Source organism: Hyperoodon ampullatus, assembly GCF_949752795.1.
Source record: "Hyperoodon ampullatus genome assembly, chromosome: 6".
Taxonomy (NCBI): Eukaryota; Metazoa; Chordata; class Mammalia; order Artiodactyla; family Ziphiidae; genus Hyperoodon; species Hyperoodon ampullatus.
Window position 1 is genome coordinate 110826730 of NC_136919.1, and position 20193 is coordinate 110846922.

General features: G+C 38.0%; 1 protein-coding gene across 1 annotated transcript in view; it reads left to right on the plus strand.

Annotated features, from left to right (window-relative positions):
* Positions 1-3687: 3687 nt before the first annotated feature.
* Positions 3688-20193, plus strand: part of LPL (lipoprotein lipase) — a gene marked incomplete at its 5' end in the record, with an annotated part of 70362 nt that continues 53856 nt past the window's right edge. Inside the window, one exon of the mRNA XM_079706747.1 lies at positions 3688-3739. Within this exon, the coding sequence (XP_079562873.1) occupies positions 3688-3739 (52 nt within the window). The remainder of the gene's footprint in view (positions 3740-20193) is intronic.

Consider the following 20193-nt stretch of genomic DNA (forward strand, 5'->3'; position numbering starts at 1 on the left):
CTAAATCAAGATTTTAGAGAAGTTTTCTAATTTAGTTGTCATTTTCATGACTGGAAACTTCTAAGAGAAGTAAGTATAAAAATTAAACAATTTCTCAAGCTTCCTTAAGAATGTCTGAACTATTTAAACCTAACTAAGGCTGGCAGCCCCTTGCCTTTTGATCTTCTAATTTTACAGTACATCGCACTTTATATTTTTGTACTCTTCTCATCTAGCAGATTTATTGAATTTATTTCATTTACTCTGCACAAGAAGGCTGAGAGCCTTTATGACCCTAATTTTATAAATAGAAACTGGGGCTCAGTTTCAGAAATTTTCTCAAGGTCGCATGGCTAGTCATGGCAAAAATGGAAAAAAAATCCAGCTCTGATTCCAGGTGCCCACTCCTTCCATTTTACCTTGCCAGCCTCCAAAACTGAGCAAATAAGCAGGTAATCTGGGAGAAGGAGGTATTGCATAGCCCTATATAGAGACACTTTAAGTCACTGAGTTGGAGAAAATAACCTTGTTCAACACAGACTGGCTTTATAGAAATTATAGCGCAGAGTACTGATCCCAGATCATAGTCCAGATTTTCTCTTACAGACTTCCTCCTTCCAGAAAATTTAACAAACCTCAGAGAACTCAAATATAGCCTTATAATTGTTTCCATGGTTGCATTTCAACAAAACTGTTCATTAAACAGCAATCTATTATCATCTTCGGACTTATGAACAAACATTTTCCCAATATATCTCTTTCTAGAAAACTTTACATGCCAGTCCTAATGAAGGAAATTTAGAAAGTATTAACTACACCAAAGTCAAACCAAAATTTTTGGAATTTTACTGACTTCAAATAATGGCATGAGGACTTTAGCTAGGAGGGTATTATTTGTGAAAAAGAATTCTAAAAAGCAGAAAATTGAAAATTAATTGTTGCTTTGTAAACTGTTTCTGTTTAGTAAACTTTTATTTTCTATATGAGGCTTATTATCATATCAAGGATCAAGGCTGTCCTTGAGATGAGTGGGTTGTTCTCTAAATCTTAAAAAGTCAGAGAGAGAAAAAAAAAAGTCAGAGAGAGAGAGGTGGGAGGGAAGAAGGAAATTCTTGTTTGTAAATAAAGCAGAATGATGGATGACACTTTAAAATTTGTGATGGTTTTAATTTTGTCATTATTTTTGTTTTTGGATAGGTATGTACATATACAGGAAGACAATAAACATATGCAGTGTTTTCAGATGCAAAATATTATGGTAGAATGGAACACCTTGATGTATTATCCTCATTTATCCTCACAGAGAAGCAGAAGGTGAATGATGCAGTGCTAGCTTATGGTTAGACTTGACTGTAATTTGCCTGGTGAACATTTCAGGGTCTTGAGGCTCAGGAGCTGGCATGTTCACACAAAGAGCAGAGCAGGGACCAACGTGGGGAGCACAAGTCTATGTCTCTAATTTTTCTTTAGCTCTGACAGTTTTTGAGTATCTTCTTTCTTCTGGGGTCCCTTACACCCATACAAATCCACTGCGCATGGACTCAGGTGTAGCCCATCTTTAGTGCTCGCTGCTTTCAATGTCTTTGCTTCTCCCTCACATCAGCTCTACAGCTTTCCTTCCTGACCCCTACCCCTGCCAGTGTGCCTACCTGCCTCTATCTTTCCCAAGTAAGCATGTTTTAAATATAATATACTTGCCAAAATAATAAAGACTTGCATATTAAATGTCTCAGGAGTTGCAATGGATTCCATGTTTGTGTCCCCACCCAATTCATTTGTCGAAATCCTAACCCCCAATAAGGTGGTATTAGAAGGTCGGGCTCTTAGGAGATAATTAGGCCATGAGGGTGGTATCTTCATGAATGTGATTATTGTCCTTACACAGGGATTCCCAGAGCTTTCTGCCACGTGAATAAGCAGTGAGAAGGTGGCAGTCTATGAACCAGAAAGTAGGCCCTCACTAGATACCTAGTCTGCCAGCACCTTGATCTTGGACTTCCCCAGGCTCCAGAAATGTATGAAATAAGTGTTTGTTGTTTAAACCACCCAGTCTATAGCATTCTGTAATGGCATCCTGGACTAAGACAAGAGTGTCTGATTGAAAAGAAGTCCTCAGTAAGAAAGCCACTCATAATGAGAAAGAATATACTGCTAATGAGAAATTAGGAATGGATGACCGTAAGAGAGAGTATCTATTAGATTCAAGGAAGCTCATTTTTCATGGTCACAATCTTTTGACATCAGTTGGAAGAAAGTCTCAGGGCAGGATCTTCCCAACCTTCTTAATTTTGGTCACTCAAGGACTTCCTACTGAACCTCACCCCTGTAGCCAGGTTTCTTCTACTCCTGTTACTTGTTCCCTTTCTCCCTAGTTGCTTTTTCCCCTCTGTTGACTACTCCATAATTTTATCCTACTTGTAAGCGTTTCATGACCCAGCTCCCTCTTCAGTTCCAGTACCATCTCTCTCTGAGTGTTTTCCAAACACATCTTTTATGAGAAGCAGCACGGTGACCTGAAAAGTCATGGGCTTGATTCTGGAGTCTCAGCACTGCCATTACTCACTAGGGATGGGCCTTGGGGAAAGATAGTTCTCTATGCTTCCATTTTTTGGATGTTCTCTATGCCCCTTTAGCAAGAACATTGTGGAGTTCAGCATTTGGTTAGTTTTATAACTATCTGTTCCCTTTCCTCTCAAGATTTCCCATCGATTCAACCAGAGTCAAAATAATCTGAAACATTGCTATTCAAAGAGTTGTCCATAAGCAATCAGTATGGGCATCATCAAGGAGCTTATTCAAAATCTCAGGCCCACCTCAGACCTGCTGAGTGGGAATCTGTATTTCAGTGAGGTCCCAATGATTGATTGAACATTGAAGTTTAGAAGTACTTATCTAAACATATACTTAGGCATTGAGTTCAGAGTTTGGGAGCAACAATTCCTGGCAGTCTGAGGGAACAAGTCCAGCTGGGTCACATGAGCAGGGTGTCCAGAGATACAAGGAAGCTTATTTTTTTATGGTTAGAGTTTTTTTCATTGACATCAGTGACCTCAGAGCTTCTTCCTGGTGCTATACTTGGAATGGTGCCACTGTGCAAGATTCAGGAGCATGTCTTACTTTTTTTTAATTAAAAAAAATTTTTAAGTCTTTATTGAATTTGTTACAATATTGCTTCTGTTTTATATTTTGGTTTTTTGGCTGTGAGGCATGTGGGATCTTAGTTCCCCGACCAGGGATCGAACCCACACCCCCTGCATTGGAAGGCGAAGTCTTAACCACTGGACCGCTAGGGAAGTCCCAGGAGCATGTCTTTTAGCAGCAACCAAGACCCCCCAAAGCTATGCCTCCAAAAGAAAGGGAAAACCAGTGACAAATGAGCTCAAAGAAAAATCAACCTAGTTCTTCCTGACTCTTGGAGATTTTATCCTCCTATAAACATCCTTCTGTCTTTCTCTGGCCTCTGATTTCTCTACTCCACTTCCAAGTGGGGATGTTGTTCAGATAGGCTCTCTCCTCTGCTTCCTTTCTGACTTCTTTGAATCTAGCACTCAACATTTTTCCTTGAAATAATACTCACTAAATAAGATAATTATCAAAAACTAGTAAAAGTTGCCAAGATATCTGGCTTAGAATCAGACTCTGGCCTGGCTCCTCTCTTGAGACCAAAAGAATGCAGCTCTACAGCTACCTGCTGGGTTCCCCTCAAAGATGGCATATGTTGCTGTAGGTGCAGCTGCTGTTGCTAATCTCGAATGTGAAGGTGAGAGATTGAATTTAGCTAATAATAGAGCAATAAATTCTAGATTTCACATTATCTCAAGTAACTCACAGCTTCAGCCCTTCTCTTCACAGTAAAAGAGAGAAACAGAATTTTTAAAAGTACTCTGAGCTGCAAAAAATAAACATTATATAGGTACCATACATGGGAGAGTTGATGCATTTTATACCTAGTGTCTCACTCAGAATTTATGTACCCTTGCTTGACACTTCGTTCTAATAAGATTATATATCTGATTTCTAGACCACGATAAATTAGAAAAGAGATAAATATTGCTCTAGATAAGTGTGTTATTACAGCTATTGGGGATTAAGGATGTAGTAAAAGGCAGAAACCCTGCACGCACACACACACACACACACACACACACACACACACACAAACACACATACCCCAAAAGTAGTATGAGACTATTTTATGTAGGGGCAAAGATCCATCCTTACCCTTGTCCTCTGAAAGCCCTGAAAGCTTTATTGTATTACAACTCAACACCCCAATTAATATTCTTAATAACAGAGCTGATTTTATGCAGGAAATGTAAAATATTCTCCAGTAAACTGAAAAATAAAAAGACACATAAGCATATGTTATGGTTTAACTATAAAAACTGTAACCATAGCAGAAATAGAATTTAGACAATTTTTTCATTAAAAATAGTTTAAATAAAATTTTGTGAGGCTATTCAAGGGTTATGACTAGATAAAACTTCACAGCATCTTTTATTTTGTATAATCCTTAAAGTTTTCAAGAGGTTCTCATATACATTATTTGCTCTCATTCAAATGAGATTAATGAAAACTTGAAATGCATTTAAGTAAACCAATGAAGGAAAATAAATGTATTTTTAAACACAAAGTAGAAGGCAAAGTCTCTATGGAGGCAGAATGATTCCTATGACTCTCTCTAAAACTACAGATAAAATGTTTTAGAGAAATGGGAAAAAATGTGTGTAGAATCATATCTCTCTGGCTAGAAGAAGTTTAGTAATTACTTGGTCCAACCATCCACATAATATTCAAGATCTTTCTACAACATCTCTGATAAGTGATTCTTCAATCAGGATTTAAGCATCTTAAGAGACAGAGGAATACTTACCTCTATTTCCACTTCTTTTATTTTTAAGTAACTCCCTCAGCATAATCCTTTTTATACTGAATCATAATCTACCTCCTTGTAGTCTCTACCAGTAATATCTAGCTTAATCTGTTTTGGTCTTTGTTCATAGGGAAAAGACTCAGGAATAAAAATAAAGAGAGGTGAGGGTGTTCTCTTCAAAGACCCATTACGTGAAAGAGAAATTGGACTTAACATTTTAAGGTCATGGTGATCTATGTGCAGAAGTTATGAAAAGGCAAAAACAAAAACAAAAACATAAACCATTTAAGCAGTCATTACTGTCCGCCAATGTGATGAACTTCCTTGAGAAATCCTTAGTTTCCCATTAGCGGAAGCATTCTAATTGAGGTTTGATGACCAATTATCAGGATACTATAGAAAATCCTGCTATATTACATGGGACATTGTGTTTTACAAACTCTAACTTAGTTTTACTTACTACACTGTTATGATTTCTGGATTACAACTTAATGCTCCACATTTTAATCATCATCACCATCATCATCATCATCAGTAACATTTATTTTGTGCTCTGAATGTACCAGGCACTGTGCCAAGTATTTCATACATATTATCTTATTTAATCCTTTTAACAATCCCAGGAAACAGGTGATATTATTAATATTTCCTTTGATGAATGAGAAAACCAAGGCTTACAAAGATTGAGAATCCTGTCTTTGAACTATAGAGACTGAGAACATATCAGTGGTTGCTGAGGACTATTAGTGAGAGGAAAGGTTGATTACAAAAGAGCACAAAAAAATTGGGGGAGGTGGTGGAATTGCTCTGTATCATGATGGTGGTTACCACATGGCTGAATGCATTCATCAAAACTCATAGACTTGTACAGGAAAGAGAGTAAGTTTTACAACATAAACTATATCTTAATAAACCTGACTTTAAAAATCTTGCCTTTGATTGTACAGTTGGTTAGTACTCTTCTGTGGGCTGAGGTAGTTATAAGTTTGGACTCTGTGGTTATTCTGTGCTCCTCAACTGAGGTCTCTAATTTGGGTAAGGTGCCACATCACATTTGCAACTTTGGTGCTTGGGTTAGGCCCAAAGACTACGTGGATAGTATCCTATGGGAATGCATATGTCTTAATAAGTTCTATCACCTTTTAACTATATTTGTCACTGTATTCACCTCTGTAATTCACTTCTCAATTCATGGTTTCCAAACTTGCTACATTCTGATTATCTTGAAAGACGAGACAGTTTGTTTACCTCTATAATTGTCTCTAAAATTCTAGTATCTTTCACAGTACCGTATTTAGACACAAAGAGTATTTTCCTCAATAAAAAACACTAGGAAAACTGAAATTTGGGTTCATCATAAGGAAACATTTCAGATAGGCACTGCTACTCAGAGACGGACTAGGTGCCCACTAGGACATGGGTGTCTTACACCAGAGAACAAAGTATTTCTAAAATCACCTTTAACTGAATTTATCAAAGCTCACAGATAAAAAATGCTCAATGATTTCTCTAAAGGCATGAGGAATATTGATTTCATAGATTTATAAGTGCAGAACATTATGAGAGATAAAGGGAGGAGAACCTTGCTTTGGTTCTACTCCCACTCAGCTTTCCTTCTGTGCCTGCTTTGTGTGTGTGTGTGTGTGTGTGTGTGATTGTGTCTGAGAACATGTGTCCTACTGAGGGCAACTTAAGGGCAAGATTTTGAGGCAACTGATGAATGAAATCACTATGAGTAGTCAATTTCATAAGAGAAAAACTTTTTTTTAAATTTTATTTATTTATACAACAGGTTCTTATTAGTTATTTATTTTATACATATTAGTGTATATATGTCTATCCAAATCTCCCAGTTCATCCCACAACCACCACCCCTTCTCTGCTTTCCCACCTTGGTGTTCATACGTTTGTTCTGTACATCTGTATTTCTATTTCTGCCTTGCAAACTGGTTCATCTGTACCATTTTTTAGAGTCCACATATATGCGTTAATATATGATATCCGTTTTTCTCTTTCTGACATTTCACTCAGTAGGACAGTCTCTAGGTCCATCCATGTCTCTACAAATTACCCAATTTCATTCTTTTTTATGGCTGAGTAACATTCCATTCTATATATGTACCACATCTTCTTTATCCATTTGTCTGTCAATGGGCATTTAGGTTGCTTCCATGATCTGGCTATTGTAAATAGTGCTGCAGTGAACACTGGGGTGCATGTGTCTTTTTGAATTATGGTTTTCTCAGGGTATATGCCCAGTAGCGGGATTGCTGGGTCATATGGTAATTCTATTTTTACTTTTTTAAGGAACCTCCATACTGTTCTCTATAGTGGCTGTCTCAATTTACATTCCCACCAACAGTGCAACACGGTTCCCTTTTTCTCCACACCCTCTCCAGGATTTGTTGTCTGTAGATTTTCTTATGATGCCCATTCTAACTGGTGTGAGGTGAAACCTCACTGTAGTTTTGATTTGCATTTCTCTAATAATTAATGATGTTGAGCAACTTTTCATGTGCCACTTGGTCATCTGTATGTCTTCTTTGGAGAAATGTCTATTTAGGTCTTTAGCCCATTTTTGGATTGCATTGTTTGTTTCTTTAATATGGAGCTGCATGAGCTGTTTATATATTTTGGAGATTAATCCTTTGTCCGTTGATTCACTTGCAAATATTTTCTCCCATTTTGAAGGTTGTCTTTTCATCTTGTTTGTAGTTTCTTTTGCTTTGCAAAAGCTTTTAAGTTTCATTAGGTCCCTTTTGTTTATTTTTGTTTTTATTTCCATTACTCTAGGAGGTGGCTCAAAAAAGCTCTTGCTGTGATTTATGTCAAAGAGGGTTCTTCCTATGTTTTCCTCTAAGAGTTTTATAGTGTCCAGTTTTACATTTAGGTCCCTAATCCATTTTGAGTTTATTTTTGTGTATGGTGTTAGGGAGTGTTCTAATTTCATTCTTTTACACGTAGCTGTCCAGTTTTCCCAGCATCACTTATTGAAGAGGCTGTCTTTTCTCCTTTGTATATCCGTGCCTCCCTTGTCATAGATTAGTTGACCATAGGTGCGTGGGTTTATCTCTGGGCTTCCTATCCTCTTCCATCAATCTATATTTCTGTTTTTGTGCCAGTACCATATTGTCTTGATTACTGTAGATTTGTAGTAATGTCTGAAGTCAGGGACTCTGATTCCTCCAGCTCTGTTTCTTTTCCCTCAAGATTGCTTTCACCATTTGGGGTCTTTTTTGTCTCCATACAAATTTTAAGATTTTTTGTTCTAGTTCTATAAAAAATGCCATTGGTAAGTTGATAGAGATTGCATTGAATCTGTAGATTGCTTTGGGTAGTAGTCATTTTCACAGTATTGATTCTTCCAATCCAAGAACACGGAATATGTCTCCATCTGTGTCATCTTTGATTTCTTTCGTCAGTGTCTTATAGTTCTCTGAGCACAGGTCTTTTACCTCCTTAGGTAGGTTTATTCGAGATGTTTTATTCTTTTTGTTGCAATGGTGAATGGGATTGTTTCCTTAATTTCTCTTTCTCATCTTTCATTGTTAGTGTATAGGAATGCAAGAAATTTCTGTGCATTAATTTTGTATCCTGCAACTTTACCAAATTCATTGATTATCTCTAGTAGTTTTCTGGTGACATATTTAGGATTATCTATGTATAGTATCATGTCATCTGCAAACAGTGACAGTTTTACTTCTTCTTTTCCAATTTCTATTCCTTTTATTTCTTTTTCTTCTCTGATTGCCATGGCTAGGACTTGCAAAACTATGTTGAATAATAGTGGTGAGAGTGGGCAACCTTGTCTTGTTCCTGATCTTAGAGGAAATGGTTTCAGTTTTTCACCATTGAGAATGATGTTGGCTGTGGGTTTGTCATATACGGCCTTTATTATGTTGAGGTAAGTTCCCTCTATGACTACTTTCTGGAGAGTTTTTAATCATAAATAGGTGTTGAATTATGTCAAAAGATTTTCTGCATCTATTGAGATGATTATATGGGTTTTATTCTTCAATTTGTTAATATGGTGTATCACATTGATTCAATTGCATATATTGAAGAATCCTTGCATCCGGGATACATCCCATTTGATTATGGTGTTTGATCCTTTTAATCTGTTGCTGGACTCTGTTTGCTAGTATTTTGTTGAGGATTTTTGCGTCTATATTCATCAGTGATATTGGTCTGTAATTTTCTTTTTTTGTAGTATCTTTGTCTGGTTTTGGTATCAGTGTGATGGTGGCCTCGTAGAATCAGTTTGGGAGTGTTCCTTCCTCTGCAATTTTTTGGAACAGTTTGAGAAGGATGGGTGTTAGCTCTTCTCTAAATGTTTGATAGAATTTGTCTGTGAACCCACCTGGTCCTGGACTTTTGTTTGTTGGAAGATTTTTTTTCACATTTTCAATTTCATTACTTGTGATTGGTCTGTTCATGTTTTCTATTTCTTCCTGATTCAGTCTTGGAAGGTTATATCTTTCTTAGAATTTGTACATTTCTTCCAGGTTGTCCATTTCATTGATATATAGTTGCTTGTAGTAGTCTCTCATGATCCTTTGTATTTCTGCCATGTCAGTTGTAACTTCTCCTTTTTCATTTCTAATTTTATTGATTTGAGTCCTCTCTCTCGATGAGTCTGGCTTTAAGTTTATCAGTTTTATCTTTTGTTTATCTTCTCAAAGAACCAACTTTTAGTTTTTTTGATCTTTGCTATAGTTTTCTTTGTTTCTATTTCATTTATTTCTGCTCTGATCTTTATGATTTCTTTCCTTCTACTAACTTTGGGTTTTGTTTGTTCTTCTTTCTCTAGTTCCTTTAGGTGTAAGTTTGGAATGTTTATTTGAGATTTTTCTTGTTTCTTTAGGTGAGATTGTATTGCTATAAACTTCCCTCTTTGAGCTGCTTTTGCTGCATCCCATAGGTTTTTGATCGTCATGTTTTCCTTGTCATTTTTCTCTAGGTATTTTTTATTTCCTCCTTGATTTCTTCAGTGATCTCTTGGTTATTTAGTAACGTATGGTTTAGCCTCCATGTGTTTGTGTTTTTTAAGGTTTTTTTCCCCTGAACTTTATTTCTAATCTTATAGCATTGTGGTTGGAAAAGATGCTTGATATGATTTCACTTTTCTTAAATTTACCAAGGCTTGATTTGTGACCTAAGATGTGACCTATCCTGGAGAATGTTCTGTGTGCACTTGAGAAGAAAGTGTAATCTGCTCTTTTCATATGGACTATCCTATAAGTATCAATTAAATCTATCTGGTCTATTTTGTCATTTAAAGGTTGTTTTGTTATTAATTTTCTGACTGGATGATCTGTCCACTGGTGTAAGTGAGGTGTTAAAGTCCCTCACTATTATTGTGTTACTGTCCATTTCCTCCTTTATAGTTGTTAGCTTTTGCCTTATGTATTGAGGTGCTCCTATGTTGGGTGCATATATACTTATAATTGTTATATCTTCTTCCTAGCTTGATCCCTTTATCATTATGTAGTGTCCTTGTCTCCTGCAATAGTCTTAAAGTCTATTTATTCTGATATGAGAATTGCTACTGCAGCTTTCTTTTGATTTCCATTTACATGGAATATCTTTTTCCATCCCCTCACTTTCAGTCTGTATGTGTCCCTAGGCCTGAAGTGGGTCTCTTGTAGACATGATATGTATGGGTCTTGTTTTTGTATCCATTCAACCAGTCTATGTCTTTTGGTTGGAGCATTTAACCTATTTACATTTAAGGTAATTATTGATATGTATGTTCCTATTACCATTTTCTTAATTGTTTGGCGTTTGTTTTCGTAGGTCCTTTCCTTCTCTTGTGTTTCCCACTTAGAGAAGTTCCTTTAGCATTTGTTGTAAAGCTGGTTTGGTGGTGCTGAATTCTCTTAGCTTTTGCTTTTCTGTAAAGTTTTGATTTCTCCATCAAATCTGAATGAGATCCTTGCTGGGTAGAGTAATCTTGGTTGTAGGTTTTTCCCTTTCATCCCTTTTAATATATCATGCCACTCCCTTCTGGCTTGTAGAGTTTCTGCTGAGGAATCAGCTGTTAACCTTATGGGAGTTCCCTTGTATGTTATTTGTCATTTTTCCCTTGTTGCTTTTAATAATTTTTCTTTGTCTTTAATTTTTGTCAATTTGATTACTATGTGTCTTGATGTGTTTCTCCTTGGGTTTATCCTTATGGGACTCTCTGCACTTCCTGGACTTGGGTGACTGTTTCCTTTCCCACGTTAGGGAAGATTTCAACTATAATTTCTTCAAATATTTTCTTGGGTCCTTTCTCTCTTTTCCTTCTGGGACCCCTATAATGTGAATGCTTAATGTTGTCTCAGAGGTCTCTTAGGCTGTTTTCATTTCTTTTCATACTTTTTTCTTTATTCTGTTCTGCGATAATGAGTTCCACCATTCTGTCTTCCAGATCACTTATCCATTCTTCTGCCTCAGTTATTCTGCTATTGATTCTTTCTAGTGTATTTTTCATTTCAGTTATTGTATTGTTCATGTCTGTTTGTTTGTTCTTTAATTCTTTTAGGTGTTTCTTCTTTAATTCTTCTAGGTCTTTGTTAAACTTTTCTTGCATCTTCTCGACCTTTGCCTCCATTCCTTTTCTGAGGCTCTGGATCATCTTCACTATCTTTATTCTGAATTCTTTTTCTGGAAGGTTACCTATCTCCACTTCATTTAGTTGTTTTTCTGGGGTTTTATCTTGTTCTTTCATCTGGTACATAGTCCTCTGCCTTTTCATTTTGTCTATCTTTCTGTGAATGTGGTTTTTGTTCCACAGGCTGCAGGACTGTATTTCTTCTTGCTTCTGCTGTCTGCCCTCTGGTGGGTGAGGCTATCTAAGAGGCTTGTGCAAGCTTCCTGATGATAGGGACTGGTGGTGGGCAGAGCTGGGTGTTGCTCTGGTGAGCAGAGCTAAGTAAAACTTCAATCCCATTGTCTGCTGATGGGTAGGGCTGCGTTCCCTCCCTGTTCATTGTTTGGCCTGAAGTGACCCAGCACTGGAGCCTACAGGCTCTTTGATGCAGTTAATGGTGGACTCCAGGAGGGCTCACACCAAGGAGTACTTCCCAGAACTTCTGCTGCCAGTGTCTTTCTCCACATGGTGAACCACAGGCCCCTGCCTCTGAAGGAGACCCTCCAACACTAGCAGGCAGGTCTGGTTCAGTCTCCTATGGGGTCATTGCTCCTTCCCTGGGTCCTGGTGCACACACTGCTTTGTGTGTGCCCTCCAAGAGTGGAGTCTCTCTTTCCCCCAGTCCTGTCAGAGTTCTGCAATCAAATCCCACTAGCCTTCACAGTCTGATTCTCTGGGAATTCCTCCTCCCATTTCCAGACCCCCAGGTTGGAAAGCCTGACGTGGGGCTCAGAACCTTCACTCCAGTGTGTGGGCTTCTGTGGTATAATTGTTCTCCAGTTTGTGAGTCACCCTTTCAGTGGTTATAGGATTTGATTTTATTGTGATTGTGCCCCTCCTACCATCTCATTGGGGCTTCTCCTTTGTCTTTGTATGTGGGGTATCTTTTTTGGTGTGTTCCAGTGTCTTCCTGTCAATGATTGTTCAGCAGTTAGTTGTGACTCTGGTGCTCTCACAAGAGGGAGTCAAGAAAAATATTTTTATAATTATTATGTCTAAAAGTATTTTTCAGATCATTCATTTTATTGTAACTGAAAATTGTTACAAGTCAAAATAATCTAAAGTGATGTGTGTCCTTTTTTAGTAATAATAAGAAAAATTCATAAGTTGTTGTATCCACCTAAGTTGTAAACTTTTTTGAAAAGCAAATAATATAATTTGTATTTTCTTCACATATATCTCAGATACCCATGTCTGATCTGTGAACACCACACTAGTCTCTGAAATTTTGTAACACCAACATGACAATAGACTAACCATGGCCATGAATGCAGGATGCTGAAATCCACACAGCACTAAATCACCTAAGAGAGAGCTTGATTAGATACGTACTCAAGGATGGAGTCCTATAGGAAATGAGCTTGGCAGCTCTCTGCAACAAAAGGGGTGCAAAGCAGCTGACATGACAAAGGGAAAGTCAAGTGGGGCCCCAGTGTTCTCCTCTTACCTAAGTGCATGACCTTAAACAAGTCACTACATGTTGGGCTTTTGTTTTTCACCTACAACATGAGAAGTACACAATTGTTTGCATAGATTTCAGGACAAAACTGTTATCATCTCAATAGCTAACGTAGTAAACATTTTAAATAAAATTCTTATCTGACATTGGGAGCACTTGGAAAATTCTTAGTTTTCAATATTTGTATGGATTTTGAAATGTCAAGCCATTGTGTAAATGTCTTTTACAACTTTCCCACGTCTGGCCAATCAGGGCAAACAACAACTCATGTGAATTGAGTAAGATGAAGATTTATTTTAGAATAGAAAAATCTTGCCCCATAGAACTTGTGTCACTATGAACACTGAGAAATATCGAAGAACAATTTCTTGTAGTTGCTCAACAGTGTTAGAAAAGGTTATATAAAAGGGACAAATTGCCCAATATGCACTCTTTCTCCAAACCATAAAACAAAATTAGCAGCCACATGAGGCAACTATATAAAGCCAGGAAGTCCTAAAATGGAAAAGTAAAGAAGTAAATGTCTACTGGAATAAAAATGCTACAAAACATGAAAATATGCAGATTAAATTCTATAGGAGACAAGGAAATAAAAGACTTTTGTAACCCAGTGTTAGCAAGATTTGATAGCACATACTTAATTCACAATGTGAGTAGTGACAGCATGGGACCGTAAGGATCAATTAACCTAATAATTTATTTAGCATATTTATGTATATGCTTTTTTGTATAATGTTTTACAATTTATTTATTTATTTATGTCTTCACAGTGCAATTTATTCCACCAAAAGTTCACAGTCACATTCTAGGGATGGCATTCAGGACAACCAGAAATCTGAACAGGTCTATGCAGCATATGAAAAAGTTTAAAGCTGTGCTGGCATAGGCATGAGCTGGTTAAGAAATGTGGTGTTACTGACCCCAGGACTGAAGAAAAAGAGGTTGGAGAGAAAGTAGAGTGGAGTGGTTTGAAGAAAGGTTTTTCATGTCTAAAGGGTTTGGACATTGGCTCTGCCACTTACTTACTCTGTGACCTTGGAGAAGATTCTCACCTAAGAACAGTGAACTATTCTGTAAAATGGACTGCTGGGAGGAATATGTGAGACACTTCATGCAACATGCGTGACACATGTAGAGTAAGTACTTAAAAAACATTCACTCTTTTGATGATGATGATAATGACAATGACATGGACTGTTTTCTGAAAGGAGTATAAACACCTACCAAAAAGGTCAGACAGTTCTAGGGTAAGTAATAAGATGGACAATCTAGAAGAAATGGACAAATTCTTAGAGAGATACAACCTTCCAAGGCTGAACCAGGAAGAAATAGAAAATATGAACAGACCAATCACAAGTAATGAAATTGAAACTGTGATTAAAAATCTTCCAACATACAAAGGTCCAGGACCAGATGGCTTCACAGGTGAATTCTATCAAACATTTAGAAAAGAGATAATACCTACACTTCTGGAACTCTTTCAAAAAATTGCAGAGGAAGGAACACTTCCAAGCTCATTCTATGAGGCCACCATCACCCTGATACCAAAACCAGACAAAGATATCACAATAAAAAGAAAATTAGAGGTCAATATCACTGATAAACATAGACATAAAATACTCAACAAAATACTAGCAAACTGAATCCAACAACACATTAAAAGGATCACACACCCCGATCAAGTGGGATTTATTCCAGGGATGCAAGGATTCTTCAATATAGGCAAATCAATCTATGTGATACACCATATTAACAAATTGAAGAATAAAAACCATATAATCATCTCAATTTAAAAATAGTTTTCACACATTATCTTAATTCAAAACTCAACAAAACTCTGAGGGAAATAGAGTAGCCTAGTCCCATTTCGACACCTGTCCCTACCTCCCGCCCAGGTGCCAAAAGGAATGGCTTACATAAATCAAAAAGCAGATCCTAGAGGTCAAGTATCCTTATGTACATTGTGAGACATGCTGATGGCCACATTTTTTACTTGCATTCCTGGATTGGAAAGAAGTAACACACAGTCTCCAAATCAAAAGCTGTCACTTGCAGATAACTACAGGTAAATACAAAAACTAAGCCTCAATCAACAGAAAGCTGCACTTCTAAGCCTGGGACATAGCAGATCCCTACTATTTAGAGGCTATGCACTTATGTAAAATATTGGTAGTAATAATACTACCACCAAGGGTTGTTGTAAGAACTGCATCTATTCATTCAATCAACATTTATTGAGGCCAGAGTGACATCACCAAGATGGCAGCATAGGAGACCCCAGCCTCTATCCCCCAACAAAGACCAACAATTAGATAGCTATCCATGAACAAAAACATTTCTGGGAGAGCTTGGTGTCCATTTAAGAAACTTTAGCAACACAGTGGAATAAAAAAGAAAAACCTGAAACTGCACAAGAAGAGAAAAGAAGACAGCTTAATTTTCCCTGAATCATCCCTCTCCCCCAAACTGGCATTGCTCATTGCCAAAATGGAACTCCCCAGCTAGAAAACATTCCTCTCAACAGGAAAGGAAGAGTGAGATGAGTGACCAGCTTTCCCAGCCTTTTGGGTACCATATGAAGGTCCAGCTTCATTTTCACCTACCCAGACCAGCAAAGCTGAGACTTACAGAGTTGGCTAGAAACAATGAAGAAAACCAGGGGCTACTAATAGCAGCCATGCATGGAAGTGACTGATGTTCACAGTAACCTGCTTTTACAGGCAAAACCAGCAGCTTTTGACAATGAGGGAACCAAAAAACAATGGCCAGTACAGCTAGCAGATTTCACTAGCTTTTCCCACAGGTTTTTACATTCACTGACTCCCGCCATCTGAGTCCTCCCTGCTCCCTTCCTTTACCCCCCAGAGTCCAGGAATTGCATCAGCAGCTAGCCCAGGCCTCTGCAGGTGTAAAATGCAAGTCTAGACCCCTGTGGCTCCCCACCCCCATCAGTTGTGCATGTGCTTGTGTCTAGCCCCTCTAGTTGTGCACCTGCACACTGCTGCCTGACACCCATCACCAACCTCCACTGTGTGTGCACACCCACGAAAGGCTATCAGGAAAACACATCTGGCAGCCATGGCCCCCACAGCTGCTTATGGGCCCAGACAAGACCTTGTCTTCTGTCACTGGCCTCCACCACTGTGATCACCTGCAGCCAGCCCCTATAGCTGAGCACCTGCATGCTGTCAGCCCAACTACTTCACCATGCTGTGCTGCCACGTGCCTGGAGCAAGACCCAGCAGCCAGTGTAGTACATGCCAACAGCCAGGGCCTCTGAACTATCAGTGCACCAGCAGTTGCCTATCGTACCCCAACAACTACATGTGTGCCTGTAACTGATCCCTGTCACTACATAGGCACTTGCAGTTGGCCTCCAGAGCCAAATGTGTGCACACTACTACCAGCTCTGGTCACCACCATTGTCTGCAGTGGTCCCTAACTGTTGGAACTGGAAGCATAGCTGAGAAACCCAAGAGCCTTTGCAGCCACCATGGGCACCCAGTGACACTCACCAAGAACCACACAATTATCAATGCCATGGACCCAATGGCCTGAGTTTAAGAGACATCATGCCTCCTGAGACCCAGTGCCACCACACACCTCTCACTTGGCACCTTCAACACTAGACCCAGGGCCACAGCATGCTCCAGTGTGCCCCCACTTTCAGGTGAAAATCTTTCTTACTGAAATCATTTCATAAAGTCTGAAAGAGGTGACTGCTTCTTTAAATGTACCGACACCTACACAAAACTACAGGGATCAGGGAAAATCAGGGAAACACTGACTCCACCAAAGGAATGCTGTAAACCTCCAGTAACTGGCCACAAAAAATGGAGATACAGGAATTACCTGACAAACAATTCAAAATAATTATTCTCTAGATGCTCAGAGATCTACAAGAGGACACAAACAATTAACAATATCAGGAAGGCAATATAAGAACAATATAAGAATTTCAAAAAAGATATAAAAAACATAAAAAAGCACCAAACAAATTTTAGAAATGAAGAATACAATGGCTGAACTGAAGAATTCAGTAGAAAACTTCAACAGCAGACTTGACTAAGCAGAAGAAAGAAGTAGTGAGCACAAAGACTAGAATAAATAAAATTGTAAATGAAAGAGAACACATTACAACTAATACCACCGATACACAAAGAATCAGAGAGACTACTATGAACAGGAGCACACAATACGGAAAGGATAGTCTCTGAAACTACTGTTGCTGAGAGAACCAGATTGCCACATGCAGAAGAAAAGAAATTGGACCCTTATCATACACCAATCACAAAAACCAACTCAAAATGGATTAAAGACTTAAACATAAGACCTGAAACCACAAAACTCCTAGAAGAAAGCATAGAGAAAAAGCTGCTAATACTGGTCTTGGCAATGATTTTTTTTTTTTTGGTGGAGGGATATGACATCAAAAGTACAAGCAAGAAAAACAAAAATTAACAAGTGAGACTACAGCAAACTAAAGAGCTTCTGCACAGGAAAAGAAACATTCCAAAAATGAAAAGGCAACTTATGGAATGGAAGAAAATATTTTCAAATCATATATCTGTTAAGGAGCTGATATCCCAAAATATGTAGATAACCCATACAACTCAATTGCAAACAAACAAACAAAAAAGCAAAAAAACAATGAAAAAAATGCGCAGAGAAACTGAATAGAAAATTTTCCAAAGAAGACATCTGAATGGTCAACAGGTACAATGAAAAAGTGCTCTACATCACTAATCATTAGGGAAATAAAAATAAAACCACAATGGGATATCACCTCACACCTGTTAGAATGGCTATCATTAAGAAGACAAGAGATAGCAAGTGTAAAGATGTGAAAAAAAGACCCCTTGTATACTGTTAGTGGGAATATAAATTGGTACAGCCACTATGGAAAACAGTATGGAGGTTACTTAAAAAATTAAAAATAGAACTACTGTACAATCCAGTAATTCTTCTTCTGGGTATATACCCAAAGGAATTTCAAATAGGAGTTCAGAGAGATATATGCACTCCCATGTTTATTGCAGCACTATTCACAATAGCCAAGATTTGGAAACAACCTAAGTGTCCATTGATGGATAAAGGGATAAAGGAGATGTGGTAAATATACATATATATATTTTATACATATAAATATATATTATATATATAAAATATACAAATACATAAATATATATAAATATATATATTTTTTATAGATATATATATGTAATTGTTCAGCTGTGAGCAAAAAGGAAATTCAGTCATTTGGGTCAACATGGATTGACCTTGAGGACATTATGCTATGTGAAATAAGTCAAACAAAAAGGCAAATATTGTATTATATCACTTATATGTGGAATCTACAAAAGCAAAAGCATAGAAACAGAGTATAAAGTTGGTTACCAGGGGCTGGGGGATGGGAGAATATTTGTCAAAGTGTGTAAACTTCCAGTTATGAGTAAATTCTGGGGATCAAATATCCCCAGGTATAATCTTCTGGTGAATATAGTTAATAATAGTGTATTATATATATGAAAGTTGGTAAGAGAGCAGATCTTAAATGTTCTCACCACAAAAAAGAAATTGTAATCATGTGACATGATAATGGTATTAGTTATGGCTCTGCTGGGAATCATTCTGTAATATATAAGTATATCAAGTCAACACACTGCACATGTTAAATTCACATAATAGTATATCTCAATTATATCTCAATAAAACTGAAAAATAATAAAAGTAAATGTTGTGTCTTAAAAAAACTAAAAAACCAAATTTACTTAGACCCTACTGTGTGCAGGAATAGGCCTGGGACTAAAGTAAATACAAGAATATGTTTGTAGTCTAGAAGAAGAGAACTTTGTAGTCTAGAAGAAGAGAAAGAAAAATAGGAAAAGTGCTTTGTGAACTGTAAGGACGATTGTACTTACTTAAAGGAGATGGGAAAGATGACCTAATTCAAACGCAAAAGTGATGAAAAAGGAAGTGGGTTTCTAAAGGCTCCCATCTTGGGGTCCTGGCTAAGCTTCCTGAATATAGTGGCCCCTTGAGTCCTAACTGGGACTTTATGTGTAAAATGTCTGCAGAATTGGACTAACGATTACAAACATGTTATGTAAGAGAGACGTTCATATAAGTGCAGCCAAAGTGTTTTCACACTTCAGTCCTGTGAATGCTTGGGCAAGGTTCTCTGTGATCCAAGGAATGAAGCCAAGTCAGCTACTCTCCACCCACAACCCCATTTCCTCAGCTCTTCACACAGGCTTTAGTTGAAATGACAACATGGGAAGCAAAACACTTGTTGAAAATGTGGTATGCTGAAATGAAGACAAAGCTGGTCTTTATTTTCCTCCAGAAGGTCAAGTCTTCACAACACTCATCATACACAATCAGACCTTCACAAATTCATGAAAGTAGAAATGGGTGAAGGGGAAGGAAGAAGAGAAGAGAAAGGTGTTGGGGTAAGATATGTAGAGTTAGCTGTAAAGGTGGGAGCAGTAAAACAAGAGCTAAACCAGATAAAAGAGCTGGAATGCCTGCTTCCTTCCATGACAGGAGTAACTGCTGCATTTCTGGATTCCAGGCAAGACCTTGGATTGTGAAGCTGCTGCTTTACTTAGTTGGTCACAGCATTAGGTACCTCTATAGTTTCTCTCCACAGTCTGCTATGATATAGTGGATATGATCTCAGGTGCCCTCAGCCTGCAGCAACTTGGAGGATTTTGGTTCCCTGGCCAGAGATTAAAGTCAGGCTGCAGCAGTGAAAACACTCAATCCTAGCTACCAGACCACCAGGGACCAGTGGCCAGTGACAAGGCCCTGGCCCATCAACTTTGTAGAAATAAATTTCCACAAAGAGACAGAAAGTAGTGAAACAAGTAGAGTGTTTATTAGAAGGAAAAATAGTACCTGTGAATAGACACACAGGTGGGCTCAGAGAGAGTCGCACCCTTGTGGTAGTTTGAATCACTTATGTGGGGCACTTCTTCTGGGTTTCCTTTGGCCAATCATCTTGCTTTGCCCGGTCCTCCCATGTGTGAGTGCTCATCTCTTAGCCAAGATGGAGTCTAGTGAAGAGGTCTATGGATAGGTTGACATCACTCCCTTTTTGACTTCCAAGAATCCTCTCTGTGCATGCATAGTTGGGAAAGTCTCCTTGACCTTGAAAATGAGAAATATGTGGTCGCTATCTCAGGGCTCAGCCTCTCTTATTATCCTCCTGCTATTATCTTCATCTTGGAGTATCTGCCCACAGGC